Raw genomic sequence first — 19,014 nt, 5'->3', positions numbered from 1 at the left:
AAATTCAGCAAAGTAGCAGAATATAAGATTAACATTCAGAAACCAGTCACATTTCTGTATATTAACAGTGAAATATTAGAAAGGAATAAAAAAATACAATACCTTTTAAAATTGCACCCCAATAAATCAAATACCTGGGGATAAACTTGACCAAGGAGGTGAAAGACTTATATGCTGAGAACCATAAAACATTAATCAAGGAAATTAAAGAGGATGCAAAGAAATTCCATGTTCCTGGGTTGAAAAAATTAATATTGTAAAAAAGACCATACTACCCAAAGCAACCTACAGATTCAATTCAATCCCTATCAAATTACCCATGACATTTTTCACAGAACTAGAACAAACAATCCAAAAATTTATATGAAACCACAAAAGACCCAGAATTGCCAAAGCAATTCTGAGACACAAAAAACCAAGCAGGAGGCATAACTCTCCCAGACTTCAAGCAATATTATGAAGCCACAGTAATCAAGACGGTGTGGTACTGGTACCAAAACAGACAGACAGACCAATGAAGCAAAATAGAGAACCCAGAAATAAACCCAGACACCTACGGTCAATTAATCTTCAACAAAGGAGGCAAGAATATTCAATGGGAAAGACAGTTGTTTCAGCAAGTGGTATTTGGAAAACAGGACAGCTGCATGTAAATCAATGAAACTGGAACACACCTTCACACCATGCACAAAAATAAACTCAAAATGGCTTAAAGACTGAAATGTAAGACAAGACACCATCAAACTCCTAGAAGAGACCACAGGCAAAACATTCTCTGATATCAACCTTACAAATGTTTTCTCAGGTCAGCCTCCCAAAGGAACAGAAACAAAAGCGAAAATAAACCAATGGGACCTAATCAAACTGACAAGCTTCTACACAGCAAAGGAAACCAAAAAGAAAACAAAAAGACAACTTACAGAATGGGAGAAAATAGTTTCAAATGATGCAATAGACAAGAGCTTAATCTCTAAAATATACAAACAACTTATACAACTGAACAACAAAAAAACCCAACAATCTAATTGAAAAATGGGCAAAAGACTTGAATAGATATTTCTCCAAAGAAGATATACAGATGACCAACAAGCACATACAAAAATGCTCCACATCCCTGATTATTAGAGAAATGCAAATCAAAACTACTATGATGTACTACCTCACACATGTCACAATGGCCATCATTAATAAGTCCACAAATAACAAATGCTGGAGGGGGTGTGGAGAAAAGGGAACCCTCCTGCACTGTTGGTGGCAATATAAGCTGGTACAACCACTATGGAGAACAGTATGGAGGTACCTTAGAAATCTGTACATAGAACTACCATATGAACCAGCAATATACCCAGACAAAACTTTCCTTGATAAAGACACATGCACCCGTATGTCCACTGCAGCACTATTCACAATAGCCAAGACACGGAAACAACCTAAATGTCCATTGATAGATGATTGGATTAGGAAGATGTGGTATATACACACAGTGGAATATGACTCGGTCATAAAAAAGAACAAAATAATGCCATTCGCAGCAACATGGTTGGAACCAGAGACTCTCATACTAAGTAAGTCAGAAAGAGAAAGACAAATACCATATGATTTCTTTTATATCTAGAATCTAATAAATGGCAAAAATGAACCTTTCCACAGAAAAGAAAATAATGGACATGGAGAACAGACTTGTGGTTGCCAAGAGGGAGGAGGAGAGAGTGGGAGGGACTGAGAGTTTGGGGTTAACAGATGCAAACTATAGCCTTTGGAATGGATAAGCAATGAGATCCTACTGTATAGCACTGGGAACTATGTCTGGTCACTTGTGATGGAGCAGGATAATGTGAGAAAAAGGAATGTATACATGTATGTGTGACTGGGTCACATTGCTGTGCAGTAGAAAATTGCCAGAAAGAACACTGTAAATCAGCTATAATGGAAAAAATAAAAATCATTATAAAAAAATAAAAAAATAAATTGCCCACAATTCAGAGAACGAAAAATAATAATAATTTTGGAACATTAGAACATTTATCTTTTCACATAGAACAAGAATATATCAATCTCAGGAGTTTTATTTTAGAGTGAGGCAACTATAAACTTCTCTAAAAACTTAATTACCCAAAAGGCACTGAGACACAATAATCTGTACTTCATGTTAGTTCATTTCCAACATAATATAAAGACATGAATAGGTATTAAGTGTTCTTTGATAATAAAAATTTATACATCAATCAATCACTAAATTGTTAGCAATGTTTTTCATGAATCCCTAAACACACACACACACACACACACACACACACACACGCACACACTCTAAAGCTCTTAAAACATTCCGCGATTAAGTTAGAGAGTTCAGAAGATATTTAATTTACAGAATTAATGCCTTACACTTTATCTTAATATATGTGAACAATTTCTGTTGCATTTGTGGGTGCATCAGAGCCACAAGAACTCAGTGATGGATCATTAAGCCTCACCCACAGCAACCTATATAAATAGGAACAAGAGGATAATTGCTTGGACCGTGAAATGAAGAGTTGCACCAAAATTTTACATCTGCATTGGTTTTAATTCTCCATTCTGTGATGCCCTCGGCTCCTTTTCCATTTTAATTTTTTTTGAAGGTAGCATAGGCTGTGCACACTAAAATCAAAGATCCTTGGCTTCATGACAGTGGTTTCTAAACCTTCATATAAGAATCTCCAGAGAAGTTTAATAAAATACAGCCTCTCCTGAGATGCTGCCCCAAAATCTGCCTGCAGAACGCAGAGCTGACCCTCTGGGGATACGTGTGTGGGGACACGGAGAGGCCCTATGCTGTGGGATAGTGTCCACTAGTGACAGTATAGCAAACAGAAACCTGCTGGTCAGGTTATATGTGTAAAGATACACCCAAACTTTGTGTGTGTGTGTGTGTATTTTTTTCTTTTTATGGACTCACCCAAGGCATATGAAAGTTACCAGGCCAGGGGTCGAATTGAAGCTGCAGCTGTGGCACATGCCACAGCCATAACAATACCAGATCCAAGCCACATCTGTGAACTATGATGCAGCTTGTGGCAACAATGGATCCTTAACCCACTGAGAGAGGCCAGGGATCAAACTCGCGTCCTCACAGAGACAACAGTGGGTCCTCAACCCGTTGAGCCACAGCACAAGCTCCCCCAAATTTGATTTTTTAAGAGTTTGTATTGCCAACGACAATATACCCTCCCAACAGGCTTTAAGAAGATATACTTTTTATAACCAAGGGTTCCTCACTACTTAACTAAACGGCTAATAGCCCAAATTTCACATATTCCCAGCTTGAATCTTGGTCTTCCCTTTCAGACATGATCCTCCCCAAGAACTTTCCAATTCCACCTTCCTTCCAGGGCTCAGATTCAAACACAGGAGCCCTGCCTGATGCCTCTCTTTCTCTCAGCCCACATCCAGGCCACTGGTTCTAACTCAACCTTTCTCCCCTCCTCCTCTGCTCCCACTCTGCTCCATGCCACCATCATCTTGGCTCAATTAGCCAAACAATGTCCTAACTGGTCTTCTTGCTTCCTCTTGGTGTGCCATGATGGCGTGCATCCTGGACTGGCCCCTTTCCAGCTACAGGACTTGAGGAAAGGCCACCTTCTGGTCCTTCCGCTCGAGTCTGTCCAACTGGCTCCCCATGGCTCCAGGCCTTCTGCAACTTGCCTCCTCCCTCTGTTTGAAGGCTCCACTTCAGGGTTTTTCAGGGCTGCTTCTTTGATGTGGTTGGCTGCTGTGTAGTCTTGCGATTGAATCCTTTCCTCATCCCTCCATTTAAAATTGTAACCCACCCTTCCATAGTCTGTGCCCCTGTTCCCTGCTTTGCTATGCCTCACGGCACCCTCAAGCCTCCCAACATGCCACATGTTCAACGGGCTGTTGTCAGTGGTCTGGGTCCCCACCCCGGGAAGGGCTCCCCACCAGAGGAGGGAGGTGTTCAGCTTCACTCTTCACCGTGGCTGCAGCCATGCTTGGCACAGAGCAGGCACTGAGTGCATGTGTGTTCAATGTCCTAAGAAGCGTTTTTGCAAATCCTCATTTTTGTGCCTTTGCTTAGCCATTTCTTCAGGTCACCCCGGGGAAGGAAATGATTCTCTTCCTCAGCAGACAGGGGTTAAGGCCATCACATGGACAAATGGACCAGGAGGGTTAATGAGCAGATTTTGCCTTTTCCCTCCCTTATTTAGAGCCTCTTTCTCATTTCTAAAATATGAAAAATCTGCTTCCATATCATCAGGTATTATCCTAAGTTAACTGAAATTAAAAGCTGATCATCTGTTTTTACCGTTTTTTGCATCTCTAGGAGGGGGTGCCAAGATTCACTCTGAAAAGGTAACAAAAACTGCATGGAATCAAAACACATTAGCCATTGTATCAAATTAGTATTGAAACAAAATGCCTTTGAGACAGTTATACATTCCAAATGGGTTTTATAAAATATGCACAACGAAAGCCTCATGGAGAAGCCTAGATCACGTGTTCACTCTGATGACTAAAATGTTTTCCTTTTGTTAAAACCATAAACTGCGTCGGCTCTCAGTTACTTCTCTCGGCAGCAAGTATCTCTTTTCATATACTTGACCTTGGCCTTACCAAACCTGCCAACAGTTAATCATCAACGAAAGAACTTTAGTCATTGAAATCTCTTGGAACATGCCAGTGGGGATCATTTTCACCTTTCTAGGAATCTTGGAATTTTTCAGCATATATGGAAATTGGCTCCTAGGATTAAACCCAGATAACATGTATATAAAAATCCTTATCTTGCCCTAGACTTCTGTGGTAATTAAGAACCTAACTGATGAAAGGAAAACATATTATTATTATTATTTTCCTGCTTTTTTAAGCCTGCGCCTGTGGCACATGGAACACATAGAAGTTCCCAGGCTAGAGGTCAAACTGGAGCTACAGCTGCCAGCCCAAGCCACAACAATGCAGGATCTGAGCCACATCTGTGACCCACACCACAGCTCATGGTGATGGCGGACCCTTAACCCACTGAGCGAGGCCAGGGATTGAACCTGCAAGCTCATGGATGATGGATGGGCTCATAACCCTCTGAGCCACAGCAGGAGCTCCTGGGATGCTAGCATCTTTAGTTAGCTTTCTTTGTTCTTGGCCTTCACTTGCGTCATGGTGATGAAAGCAAATTAAAGCATAAACTGAATACTTTGTTATAAAATACCGCATTCCAGTATATCTAGAAAGATCCTGTTGGCTGATTGATCACCATTTCACACATCTTTTGGTGAAAGTTAAGTCAATGTATTTAACTCTGTCATCACACTGCAATATTTTGGTCAGTATATATGGTAAAATGTTCACTCCAAAGCCCAAAACAGCCATACTTGTATCCAGTGCAACAGTCTCCAAGTTCTTACATTTTCTATACCAACTTCAGGAGTAGTTGAGGGCTGGATGATACATTTGGCCGAATTCAGATCAAACCATACAATGAACCACTGCAGAAATGCTCAAACTTTGTTTCATGTATGAAATGATAGTAGGTAGAAAACTTGCCCCCAAGATTGTAAGCTACTCACAGGAGTACCTTTGTGGCTCAGCTGTTAACAAACCCGATGAGGATCCAAGAAGGTGCAGGTTCAACCCCTGGCCTCGCTCAGTGGGGTTGAGGATCTGGCGTTGCCATGAGCTGTGGTGTAGGTCATGGACTCGGCTTGGATCTGGCATTGCTGTGGCTGTGAGCTGTGTCTGGCAGCTGCAGCTTTGATTTGACCTCTAGCCTGGGAACTTCCATATGCTGTGGCCCTTAAAAAAAAAAAGATTGTAAGCTACTCACAAGCCACTATCATAAATCTACCCATAGCCACAAGTGCAGCCCTAAAAAGACAAAAAAAAAAAAGAAGAAGAAAAAAGAAAATTACCCATAAATAATTCTCTCCTTGTGGAAATTACAGCCCTGTTAGAGTGACATGCAGCCAATATTATAGACAAATCAAATTATAACTAAATTATAGTCCCCTTAGAACCATCTACAGTGGATGTTTTCTTTCTGAACATTGTCTTAGAATTTGCAGAGTCAAACTCTCTGACTGGTTGTTGTAGTAACGATTATGTTGACACTGCTAGAAGAACAGAGAATTTTCTGAAGGAAGTTTGTTCTCTTTCTATTGGTGAAACATTGCATGACCATGGAGGAAGTTATGGGTACAGACGCACATAGATACAGGTACAGATGAGGTATAAAGAGTTTGTATCGATTCCATCAGAGCACTTGTCACTCATAACAGTGGGTGCTTTGGTCTTTTGCGCTCCTATGCTTGTAGGCAGAAACGTGAAATTTAAAAGAATGAAATACTTTTTGACATGATGTCATCAACAAGTTCTTTAATATATCATTGGGTTTCCGAGCAAAATGAAATATTATTTATACAGTTGGACATGAACATGCCATTACCTGAACTGTATACACTTTAGAAACATTTATTATCTCCTAGAAAAACTCATGTGATTAAAGATTCAAAAGCATACAAGTGAATGTGTTCATCAATTTAAAAAGTGAATATTCTCCTTGGCCTTTTTTCTTTGTTTAGGGTCACACCTACGGCACATGGAAGTTCCCAGGGCTAGGGGTTGAATCAGACCTGTAGCTGAGGCCTATACCACAGCCACAGCAATGCCATATCCAAGCCACATCTGTGACCTATGCTCTGTTTGTGACAACACCAGGTCCTTAACCCAAGGAGCAGGGCCAAGGGTGGAACCTGCATCCTCACAGACACTATGTTGTGTTCTTAACCCGCCGACCCACAGTGGGGACTCCAGCCCTTGGCATTTATTGACATGAACTAAGAAATAAAGTTTATCCTTTTTTTTTGTTTTAGAGTAATAAGCAAAGATGTATTGTTAACTTTGCACAAAGAAAGAACATTTCCAGGAAATAAGAACATAACTTTTAATTACCACCTCTTAACTACTTTAGAACATAATGTTCGATACTTCTGGGCCATCACATTATAATCAAAATGCACATCAAAATAAAGCTGCCACTAGGTAAACTCTGCTTTCCCCATCTGGGTTTCACACATAGCAAGTACCTCCCTGAGTTTCACTGTCATAAAAAAAGTTTATTAGCATACCTGTCATGTTGCAATATACAAGGGACACTCCCAGTGGGCCACTTCCGTCTGAATCGATGTAGTAGAGGCCTGAGGAGTTTCCTCTGTGCCTGTGGGCTTCACAGGACTGCTCGTAGAGAGCTGCAAAGAACACAGATCTCACACAGGGGCTATGACGGGGGGAATCCCTCCACGTTGTTAATTAAGTGACACTTCCCCAGGTGACACTCATTCTGCAATTGGTCTCAGGGACATTTTCTGTAGAGGAGTGCTCCCCTTTTCGATCGGGGAATGTGAAGATTCCGAAGCACAGAGTGAAAGATTGTAGGAGGTAACTCTGTGGGACGCGTGGATCTGAATCCTGCAGGTGCTAGAAACCCAGGATTCTTTTCAAAATCCTGGTAACTGGATCTACTCTAGTCCAACTCTTTTCTTTGCTTCTTCATGTCTCAGCAGCATCTGAAGTACATTGGCATCATCTTTCTAAATGATCTGTGATTATCTAATAATCACGTGATTTTTTAAATTACTCAGTAGTGATACTCTTTGTTTACTTAAGACAACATACATGTGAAATGCATTTTTTCCCGTGAGATGGATTTCACAAATCGGCAACTCTTCTTCCTTCAGGTTTTGAAGTTTGTTTTAAAATGAAACCACCTCAAATGCTTGGCAAATAACTATTCAAGAAAATTTAAATTCAAATAAATATATATATGTATGACATGACTCTTTGTAGTTTCAATTCATCCTCATTCAAAACTGAGTTTTTTTATATGTACAATAAATATTTGCTATGTACTAGGCAAGTCATTAATATCTGTGGATGATGGACAGTTAATATTCAGAGTATATTCAAATCAGTGATCATGGGAGTAACAGTCGTGCCAGCGTGTCACATGCATGTCACTCGCTGCCTTGACAGGAAATCCCTTGGGAAACCTGAAAAGCTAATGGCTGTGGAGACAGAAGTGCAACTTGGATTCTGGCACAGTGTTGGACTAGATCTTTAAGCCACTCTAACCATCAGATTTAGCATCTATACAGATGGACTCCAGCAGGGGTTAGGCAAAAATCCACAAATGGAGTGATCCTAGTAAAATATGGCTTTATGCCCTTCCACAATGACTGGGTTATCTGCATTTCTAACTTTCAAATGATTATGAAAAACCCGGAGAGGGGCCAAGGGACTGTTTGTCTCTCATCTCACAGAACAAGAAGATTAAGGGCATGCTTTTGTCCAGAGATGTTATAAAGGAACACATTCTTTTGTTAACTACGGCCAAGCGTCAAATATGTCAAATTAGATGGCCCCAAATCAATGGCTATTACCATCTATACTGATGGACACATAGACAATATGGATTGCTTTTCCGCCGTGCTTGTGTTTTTGGCCACTCATGTTTACATTTCTATAAATACGTAACATGCTCATAACTGCCTAGAAAAGTGTCTAGAGGGATACATGTGAATTGCGAACAATAGCTGTGTTTGGACTGGGGCTGAAACTGCCTCGGAAATAAGAAAAAGGAGGAATGACTGGGAGAAAGCTTGTGTTAAACAAGAAGGTATGGGTGTGTTAATTGTTTACTTAGACCTAAAAATAAGGGCCTTGTGATGACTTACTGTTGATTTGACAATATCTTCATCTTCCTGTAGTTTACCAGTTCAAGAATCCTGATAAAGTCAGTTCAATTATTAGACCAAATCATGGGCCACAAAGGAAGGACTCACCAGACATGTAACTGACACACATCTGTTAGTTTCAAAATCAGAGTTGTTTGGAAAGATGTTAAGATCACAGTCACTGACAACACATGAGTCACATTCCTTCATCATTAATATTTAGCAGGTACTTCTTCATACAAGACACCTTGTTGACTGTGAAGGAGAGCACTCTAAGGAAGGGAGCAGCCCGTTCCTCACTGGGACTTGGCCAAGTCACTTAGCCTGAGGTTTCCCAGACATCCAGCTCTTGTCAAATGGAGAGCTGCCCCAGCCAAGGTCCTGGCAAATTCTTACCTCATAATAGTGTAGTAAACAGAGTTGCAGGTGGAATTGCTCTGGTTGAACTTATGGGTGTTTAGGGCATGAATCACCTCCATCTTCCAAGAGGCTTTGGGACCCTCTCTAGAACCCCTGAGCTGAGGATCCAAGGCTCTCAGACCAACATCAACACCACCTTCCCTGGGATTTGGTTCCCAGAAGGACGATTTATATCAGTCTATGCTGTCTTTCTCCCGTACTTTATACGGAAATAAAATTAAATAATTCACAGGAAAAAGAGTTCATTTTTCTTTTCTTTTCTTTCTTTTTTTTTTTTTTTTGTCTTTTTAGGGCTGCACCTGCAGCATATGGAGGTTCCCAGGCTAGGGGTCTAATCAGAGCTACAGCTGCCAGCCTACACCACAGCCACAGCAACTCGGGATCCAAGCCGCATCTGTGACCTATATCACAGCTCAGGGCAACGCAGGATCCTTAACCCATTGAGTGAGGCCAGGGATTGAACCTGCATCCTCTTGGGTGCTAATCAGATTCATTGTCGCTGCACCACATTGGGAACTCCTGGGAGCAGAGTTCTTAAAAGTACATGTATTCTCCCAATAGGAGGGACTGACCATGGTGAGATTAGTGAATTTTCATATCATGCTCTATCATTCTCTCTCTCTTCCAGAGAGAGGGAAGCTAAAAGAGAAGGGATTCAGAAGTGTCAGTAGTGACACTCAAATAAGGAAAAACTAAAAGTAAAACATAAATAAGAGCTAATAATTAGAAAACCAAGGGCATTCCCGGGTCTCTGCCATAAGCACCTAGTAGCTAATGGATTCATGGTCAATAAAGGTTTGTTAGCTTTAAAGTTGAGAGAATAATCCTTCGGAAAAGAGGCTGGTGTTCTAGACAGAAGAAACACCATGGAGAGGTGATGAAGAGCGTGACCTTGAGCAAGCGACTTAGCCTCTCTCCTTCTTCAAGTATAAAAATGTAGATAATAATAAATTTATCTCCTGGAGTTGCTTTGAGGATTAAAGGAGTTGAAACATGCAGAGAACTAGAATCATGAGGGTATGGGGTAAGTTCCCAGTATATTACCCATCACCACCGCCACCACCATCATCATCAAAGAACACTGAGATTGCAAGAGACCCGAGCATTTACCTGGCTTCTCACTGATGTCTAGAAACCCTACCGTGCTAGCTTCCATCCTGTGTTCCTACTAAGAATTTCCTTTTTTTGTTGTTGTTTTTTTTGCATCAGGAGCATATGGAGGTTCCGGGCTCAGTGTTGAATTGGAGCTACAGCTACACCACAGCCACAGCAACTCGAGATCCAAGCTGAGTCTGGGACTCACACCACAGCTCATGGCAATGCCGGATCCTTAATCCACTGAGCGAGGCCAGGGATGGAACCCACATCCTCATGGATGCTGGTTGGATTTGTTTCCACTGTACCACAATGGGAACTCCTGAGACTCTTCTTATTTGATTTTATAAAGATCGAGAATCTGGTAACTCGTCTTTTTTTACTTTAGTGGATGGGACTTGAGAGCCAAAATTGGGTCCAACTCAGAACAAGATGTAAAATCATGCATTCTAGATTTAATTTTTACTTTTGACTATATTTTACTTCTTATATTTATTTTCTCTTGCCTGCTATGTTTTCCTGACCTCCTTGATAGTAGGTATATCTATAAGCAGGCTTAGCATCATTGGAAATAAAACCAATTAAAAATAAACCAGACAAAAATTAGTATCTAAAATAATTATTTTTCACTGTTGCTTTTCAGCGACACACACATACACGAAATAATGGAAAGGATAATAGAACTATATGGAAATTGAAACATAAAGGAGAAGGAGTGAAGTGTGAGGCTTACAGGAATGGCAGGTTGCGCCCGTGTAACCAGTGTGTGCGCAGTCACAGGAGAAGGTGTCCCAGGATTGGGAACATTCACCCCCGTGTTCACAATAGCTGGGCAAACACCTAGAAGAAGACAGACACATCACCACTTCCCACATTTGGTCATGATCGAGGTGTGCATCTTAATATTAAAATGCTGTCATGCAAGACAGATAATGACAGTGAGTTGACCAGAAAAACTTCAACATGAACAAACATTGCTGGGTTTGTCAGCAATATTTCCAAACACAATGTCAACCATAGACTAAGAAATCCATTCGGTGCCACCAATTGTCATGTATTTGTGACAGATACATCTTCTACACATCTCATTACATAAGAAAATGTGCCTGCTTTTTCACCACTAAAGCACCATTCACTTCATCCATGAGCAGGGATATAAACTGCTTGCAATGGCCGCAGAGAGTACATTTCCCATCCTTGCTTCCATGTCCTTGCAATGTGATCTGTAGATGTTTCCATCAAGAGGTAAGCGTACTTTTCCACATGAATCTAGGTCGGGCGTGTGACATGCTTTGATCAATTGGACATTAGCAAACTGATACAGCAGAGGCTAGAAAAGTGCTTGTTCTCTTGCTGATTTTTGACTCCTAAAAGCACCAACATATGAAGAAATCCGAGCTTGTTCATGTGACCTAGCCGCCCCTGTTGGTTTAAACCACAGAACAAGGGAGCAAAGTGACTGTAAATCATCCTGCAGCCAGCCGACCCCCTAGGCAACCACAGATGCATGAGAGAGCTCATCAGCACACAAAAATTCCTAGATAAATAAACAATTGTTTGTAGCCAGTAAGTTTTAAGGATAATTTATTGCGCAGCCAAAGCTAACTCATGTATGTACGCCACATTATAATATATTTCCATGATGACTTAGTGCATAAGAAAAATCTTTTAAAGAGAAGGAAGGAAGGAGGGAAAAAGGAAAAAAATCTTTCTTTTTTTTCCTTTTTTTCTTTTTAGGGATGCACCTGCAGCATACGGAAGTTCCCAGGCTAGGGGTCGAATGGGAGCTACAGCTGCCGGCCAGCGCCACAGCCACAGCAACGTGGGATCCAAGCCATGTCTGCAACCTAACCTACACCACAGCTCACAGCAACACTGGATCCTTAACCCACTGAGCAAGGTCAGGGATCGAACTCAAATCCTCATGGATCCTAGTCAGGTTCATTAACCACTGAGCCACAAAGGGAACTCCATCACAGCGTCAGGGGTTTTGAATATTATCCACTTTAGGTTAGACTGATGATGTCTTTAGGAATTAGATTGCGAGAGATCACTTAGGACTGAGGCCTTAAATGCTGTTTTTTTCTCATGTTATTCAAAAATGACAGAACCACTCAGGTAAATCAAAAAACAGCTTATGTGTCATAGGGACTGTTACATCTCACATTAAAATTGAAAAAGCAACTTCAATGTTTGTTTATGAGATTAAAAATTTTCACTGAAAGAATGTGACTTAATTTTATCAAAAATAAATGCTACCCTCAACAAAATAATATCAAACTGAACCCAAAAAGGCATTAAAAATATATACAACATAATTAAGTAGAATTTATTCCAGATGTAGACGCTTGCTCCAAAATTTTTTAAAAAATTGAAAATTAATTAACATATCACATAAACAAATTAAAGAAGAAAACCATATGGTCACAGCAACGGATATAGAAAAAGTATTTTCCAAAATCTAACACCAACTCATGATTTTAAAAGAAGCCCTAAGCAAACTAGTAATAGAGAAGAACTGCCTCAACTTGATCTAAGAAAAAAAAAACAAAACCTGAAAACCTTATATAACGCTATAGCAATATTATATATCATGGTGAGAAATTAGATGTTCTTCCCTAAGTATGGGAACAAAGTAAGCATTTGCGCTCCACTCCTATTCAAACAACATACTCTCAGCTAATGCCACAAGACAGGAAAAGAAATAAAAGGTACATAGGTTGGGAAAGAAGAATTAAAACTATTTTTGTGCCAGGTGACCTAGTTGTCTATGTAGAAATTCCCAAATAATCAACAGAAAACTTCTGGAACTAATAAGTGATGATAACAAGGCTGCAGGATAATTTCTTATAAATGGACAATGAACAGTTGAAATTTAAAATGGAACACACAACTCTTACACTAGCACCCCCTAAAATAGAATATTTAGGTATAAACCTAATAAAACATACACAAGATCTATATGAGAAAAATTACATACACAAGATCTATATGATGAAAAATACCAAAGAAAATTAAAAGAAGTATGGATATTCCATGTTCATGGATAGTAAGACTCAAAATTATCAAGACTTCAGATCTTTCCAATATGACCTATAGATTCTAGGTAATCGCATTCAAAATCCCACTTGCAGTTACTTTGTGGATATCAACAAGCTGATTCTAAAGTTTATATTGAGAGGCAAAACATCCAGCAAAATATTGAAGAAGAAAAATAATCAAAAGGCTGACACTACCCAACTTCAACGTGAAGCTACAGTACTCAAGACAGTGTGGCACTGGCACAATAAAAAAAGATTAATGGCATAGAATAGAAAGCCTAGAAACAAATCCACACAAATGCAGGCAACTTAGCTTTGACAAAGAAGTAAAAGCAGTTCGCTGGGGAAAGGACAGTCTTTTCAACAAATACTGCTAAAACAATTGGGTCTCCACATGCAATAAAGAAAGAAAACAGAAGTAGACCTTACATCTTTCACAAAAATTGATAACTTTCTGGCGAAACAGGGAAGGGAGAAGATAAATGGGAACTTTCTGCACTTTCTGCAAACCTAAAACTGCTCTAAAAAAATAAAATGTATTAATTAAAAATGTTAGGAGTTCCTGTCGTGGTGCACTGGTTAACGAATCTGACTAGGAACCATGGGGTTGCGGGTTTGATCCCTGCCCTTGCTCAGTGGGTTAAGGATCCAGCATTGCTGTGAGCTGTGGTGTACATCGCAGACGCGGCTCAGATCCTGCATTGCTGTGGCTCTGGCACAGGGCGGTGGCTACAGCTCCGATTAGACCCCTAGCCTGAGAACCTCCATATGCCGCAGGAGCGGCCCTAGAAAAGGCAAAAAAACAAAAACAAAAACAAAAAAAGTTATTGCAAGGGGCTCAATCAGTACATGCACATCTATAAAAAAACCTAAAATTCATTCAAAATCGCATCTCATAGAAAGAACGTGTGTGTGTACTTGTGTAGATTTAGAAGTCCATAAATTTACACTTAATTTTATATAAATGCCATATTCGTTTTCTACCACTGCCATAAAAAACTACCACAAACTGGATTGAGAACAAAAGAGATTCACAGGAATGGTAAGATCTTTGCTTAGAAGACAGCACAGGGGGAACACATAGAGAAGCACAGACAGCAACATTACACATCCTTTTCATTCCACCTGCTCCCCCACAGTGACTGATCCACAAATCAGAAAAGGTAAAACAAACAACATTAAAAGTAGGAAAGACGAAAGATGAAAGGGAGCATCTGACTCTGTTATGATGATTTTTCTCCTCTAATACTGCATGAATTATACTCTCAGACACTGAAATTCTGGTAGAAGTAACCAAAGAACTATTTTGGCTTTCTTGGAAAAAAAAATATGGAAAATCTCAGCTGTCAGTAAGAACTGGAAATAGGTGAACACATTTACTTTTTTTTTTTTTTTAAAGGATATTTAAGAGAATGTTTTGAAATTCTTCTTGGAAAGGCTTATTCTTCATCTCTGACAAATTTCAGAACAGTTTGTCAATTTTAAGACTGTGAATTTCAAAATCAGTTTGTGCCCATGGGGTTCATATGTGGAAGAAACTTGTTTATCTTTCTGAAGAGGCTTACTAGGTGAATGCACAGGATGGGGTACCCAAACCTTCCTAGTTAGCAAGTTACATTAACAACTGAAGGACGAGACAGGATAAAACATAACAGAGATCAACATAAGCCTTAACATTTAGTTCTAAAATGACTCCATACATTTTTTTCTTTTCTTTTTTTGGCTTTTTAGGCCCGCACCTGCAGCATATGGAAGTTCCCAGGCTAGTGGTAGAATTGGAGCTACAGCTGCCGGCCTACACCATAGTCATAGCAACGTGGGATCCAAGCCACGTCTGCAACCTAAACCGTAGCTCACGGCAACACCGGATCCTTAACCCACTGAGCAAGGCCAGGGACTGAACCCACATCCTAATGGATACTAGTCAGATTCTCTACTGCTGAGTCATGATGGGAACTCCTAACTCCATACATATTTCTAAACCTAAACTAATTCTACTTGGTTTCAGTTGCTCTCTGTAATTACTATGCATGTCTTATATCTGGTCACGAATTTTTGCCAAAGTTGTACCAAAGCCAAGCTCAAGAAGTTAAATGTAGAGCAAAACCATGAGGTGGGAGCTCTGATCTCAGGCATTCTTCCTTCCCCCTTCCTTCCCCCCAGCAGAGGTGGGTCCTCAGCTCACTTCTGGACACACTGAAGCTGTGACTTCTCTGGGACTGTTGGTCCCTCTGTAGAGCTGGCAAAGTGGAGCCATCCAGCACTTTGGAGTGAAGATGGGGCAAGTCCATTCTTCAAAATGCACAACAATGAGGAGGTGGTGACCCTCCCAGCTCTGGCATGAAAATCCTTTCCCCAACCACGTCCCTGGCCTTGGGCCACCGAGGAGCTATGAAGGAGAGGTGGGATGGGATGGGATGGGAGTCAGAGTCCCCACAGAGACGCAGGAAGGGAGCAGGGAAGATGGAAGCTGTGGACCTGAGTCTGGGCCATCTAAGGACCCATTAAGGAGGAACTAAGGGAGGCACGCCACGATCCAACCTCCTCCATCCGGACCCTCTATATACGGCGAGGTCAGACATGGCCATTGAACAGAGTTCTAAAAATAGAGATTGAGGAAGAAGTTTGGGGAGGCCATCCCAACTTGTTCAATAATGTAGAAAAAGAAGGTAACATCAACTTAAAGTCAAGTGCCTGGGTCCTGGCGAAGTCACACTGCCGTTCTCGTGATGTAGTGGAAGCTCTAAATATTGCCACACAAAAGCCTTTTGCATTTGCAGGAGTTACTATTCCATTACCCACCGGAGCTCAATGTCCTTTGCTCTCAAGGAGTCAAAGGAATGAGAAACTGTGGGTTACTTCCAGTTTATAGCAGTTACTTTGCCTTTGCTATTTGGAAGAGAGATGTTGGAAAGAAGCCCAATTTCTTTCAAAAGGACACTCACGAACATCCCCCTGCTGGGCCCTGCAAGTTAGAATGGAAGAAGCTGGACTGTGTGTCAATAACTAGCAAGCGGGCTTCTTGGGAAAATAGAGAGATGGGATTATGGGACAGGCCAACCTGCACCCCACTAGCCCCTCTATTAATGAATGCTGTCTCCCCTTTCTCGGCCTTTGTAACTCTTCTTCAAAAGCTGTGGTTTCCTGGACTCCACCATGCTTGAGGTCAGCTTCCTTTCCCCAAACCTCTTCCTTTCCTGGAAGGATCAAGTGTGGACAAGAAGGATCAGATGGAGGTAGCAGATGTAGTAAGGAAAATGAAAAGGTCAGCGTGCCCTTGCGAGTGTGTCTGCCTGCACATCTGTACCTGTCGTACCTAACTTGACTCCAGTTCTACTGCCATAAAGACCTGGGATGGGTGGGGAGCCATGAGCCCAGCACAATGGCTCTGCTTACACAGAGAGGAGGCAGGTTCAGTTTGTACCAGTTTCCATGAGAGGGGAGGGTCTGGCTCCTACACACCCTGCATGGGCTGGATCCCTTCTAGATTTAGGGAGATGCTGACCTGAGCTGATGGAAAGCAAACAGGATTGGGGTAGTGCTTAATATCCTGACTTCTAAAATATTGCTAGAAGAGACTTTAACCTGGAGGAGAGATGATTCAGGCAAGCCCTCAGGTCCATGGAAGGCTATGAGTGGTAGAGGGTGTGCAGGCAGAGAAGCAAAGACAAACTCAGATTAGTAGGTAGAAATCCAGTTGCTATAGATGACAGTGGCAAACCATTGGTGAATGGGCAAAGGTCTTCTTCCCCAAAGACAAAGTAGAAACAGGACCTTCTTCTCCACAATGAGGGAAAAAAAGAGATCCCTGCTTTGAGATAAAAGCTCAAATAGAGGTATGTGTGAGGTCTTTTCAACTTTTAGATTCTTTGCTTCAATGATCCTCAGGATGTCTTAAGATTTATAAAGAACCTCTTGAACCCACCCCTCCAAAAACTGTGCTTCTCCTCCATCACTGTTCCATTGAGTGATACAACCTGTACCTAGATGTCCAAGCCAGGACCTGGGGATTATCCTGCTGCCTCCTTCTCCATTACACCACAGCCAGACAGCAAGTCTCCTTGTGATTCTACTAACTTACAAATCATCCACATGTTTCTATTTCCTAGTTCAGGCCATCATCATTTCTCATGAGGTAAGTAGCCCTTTTCCTGGCCTGCCGGCTTCTGATCACCCTATCTCTCTGCCACCCACACCCAAATCATCTGCCACTTGTGATCAGCGTCTTGCTTAAACACACAAGTGACTTCCTCGCCTCCAGCTCTTCAGCGATTCCCCAGAGAACCTTAAATCAATGCCCACACTTCTAGTTGGCTGCCATGTCTCTGCAGTGTAGAGCCCCACCCAGGTAGGCATTCCACCTCTTGCCACTCCTGCGCCTTCTCCTCAAACTCAGAATTTCTACACCAGCCATCCTGTCTGACGGGCTGATTCATTGCTGCCCTTTGGCTTGGGCATTAGCTGATCTTTCCTTAGACCCCCAGCCTCTCTCCCTTGATGACTAACCCACCTCTCAGCCCAGTTTAGGTATCTCTTCTTCTCTCACCTTGTCACAACACAAATTAGGTGGCCCTCCCACAAGATCCCACAACCCCCACAACTTCCATTTGGCTCTGTTTACTAGGCTATAGCAGGAATGAACAAACTTTCTGTAAAGAGCAAAATAATATTTTAGACTCTGCGGGACATAACTCTGTCACAACTACTGAACATACGCAAATCAGTGGGAATGGCCCTGTCCCAATAAAATGTTATTTGTAAAGCAAGCGATGGGCTGGTGGCTTGTGACTCTGAGTCTGTGGAGCCCTAGTCTACAGCAAAGTCACAGAGGATCAGGAATGGTGGTATTTCAAATTGTGTTGCATAGAACCCCGTGGGGCTGAAAGGGTAGCCTGACCCCAGGAAGGGCCCCTTTACCCTTCATTTAAACAAAGCAGCTTCTGGTCTTTCTTTTTGAAACATTGGAACTCTCTAAAACCACACTTGAACAGATGCCATACTATTTAATGAGATGAAAATTGTTCCGTGATCAAGAATATCACAGGTTACCTAAAAATGTTTTGGGACGTTTTCATAAACAAGAATTCTGTGATAATTAATTTTCTTCTAAATGTGTTATTTTCTGCATATATATATCTTTACATACATATATATCTACATATATCTATTTTGTACACGTATATATCTCTATATATCTTTTAAAAAGATATATGATGCACAATGGTTTATTTAGCATCTAGAAGATTAATGTCGGGGCAAAGGCAGTGGAAGTGGGAAAAGTGACCCCGTTAGTAGAGCCCACAGCTTGGCGTGCTCCAGACGGCATTCATGTGAGCCTAAAAGGAATTTGAAAAGGGCTATGTAACCTGAGTTATACAACCTGAAATCCTGATGTCCAAAATCCAAATGTAATCATGATTCCTCTTTGCTGTCCCCTCGCCCTAGCCTTGTGCCAAAGGACTGGGCCGCCTTCCCTGTGAAGTATCATCAGAGCCACGGGGAGACAGACTGCCACACACATGACTCCTCCTGTGGCTCAGGAAGGTTTCCTAAGTACTCCTCGGATTTCAAAAATCTTTTCAGCATTTGCAGTATCATGAATTATTAATTCCTGTGCCTGATGGATATAAGTTATAAAACGAGCTGCATTTTAATAATAAATCTCAGCTTCACCTGAGCTCACTGGGACTTGCTCTGGGCAGGCAGAGTGGTGGGCTGGGCAAGTGGCCAGGCAC

At 41.4% G+C, this 19,014-nt stretch overlaps 1 protein-coding gene across 4 annotated transcripts in view; it reads right to left on the bottom strand.

Moving 5' to 3' along the window:
• Positions 1–19,014, bottom strand: part of LOC102166958 (contactin-associated protein-like 3) — a 205,491-nt gene that overhangs the window by 53,181 nt on the left and 133,296 nt on the right. For all 4 annotated transcript variants that reach the window (XM_021072824.1, XM_021072822.1, XM_021072823.1 and 1 more), the window contains exons 11-12: positions 10,972–11,078; positions 7,119–7,238 (exon numbers count right to left, since the gene is read on the bottom strand). In XM_021072824.1, coding sequence (XP_020928483.1) covers positions 7,119–7,238; positions 10,972–11,078 — 227 coding nt within the window. The remainder of the gene's footprint in view (positions 1–7,118; positions 7,239–10,971; positions 11,079–19,014) is intronic.

This window comes from Sus scrofa, chromosome 14 (genome assembly GCF_000003025.6).
Source record: "Sus scrofa isolate TJ Tabasco breed Duroc chromosome 14, Sscrofa11.1, whole genome shotgun sequence".
In the NCBI taxonomy this organism is placed as follows: Eukaryota; Metazoa; Chordata; class Mammalia; order Artiodactyla; family Suidae; genus Sus; species Sus scrofa.
The sequence above is the reverse complement of the archived record's forward strand: the minus strand, read 5'-3'. Positions and strand labels throughout refer to the sequence as shown.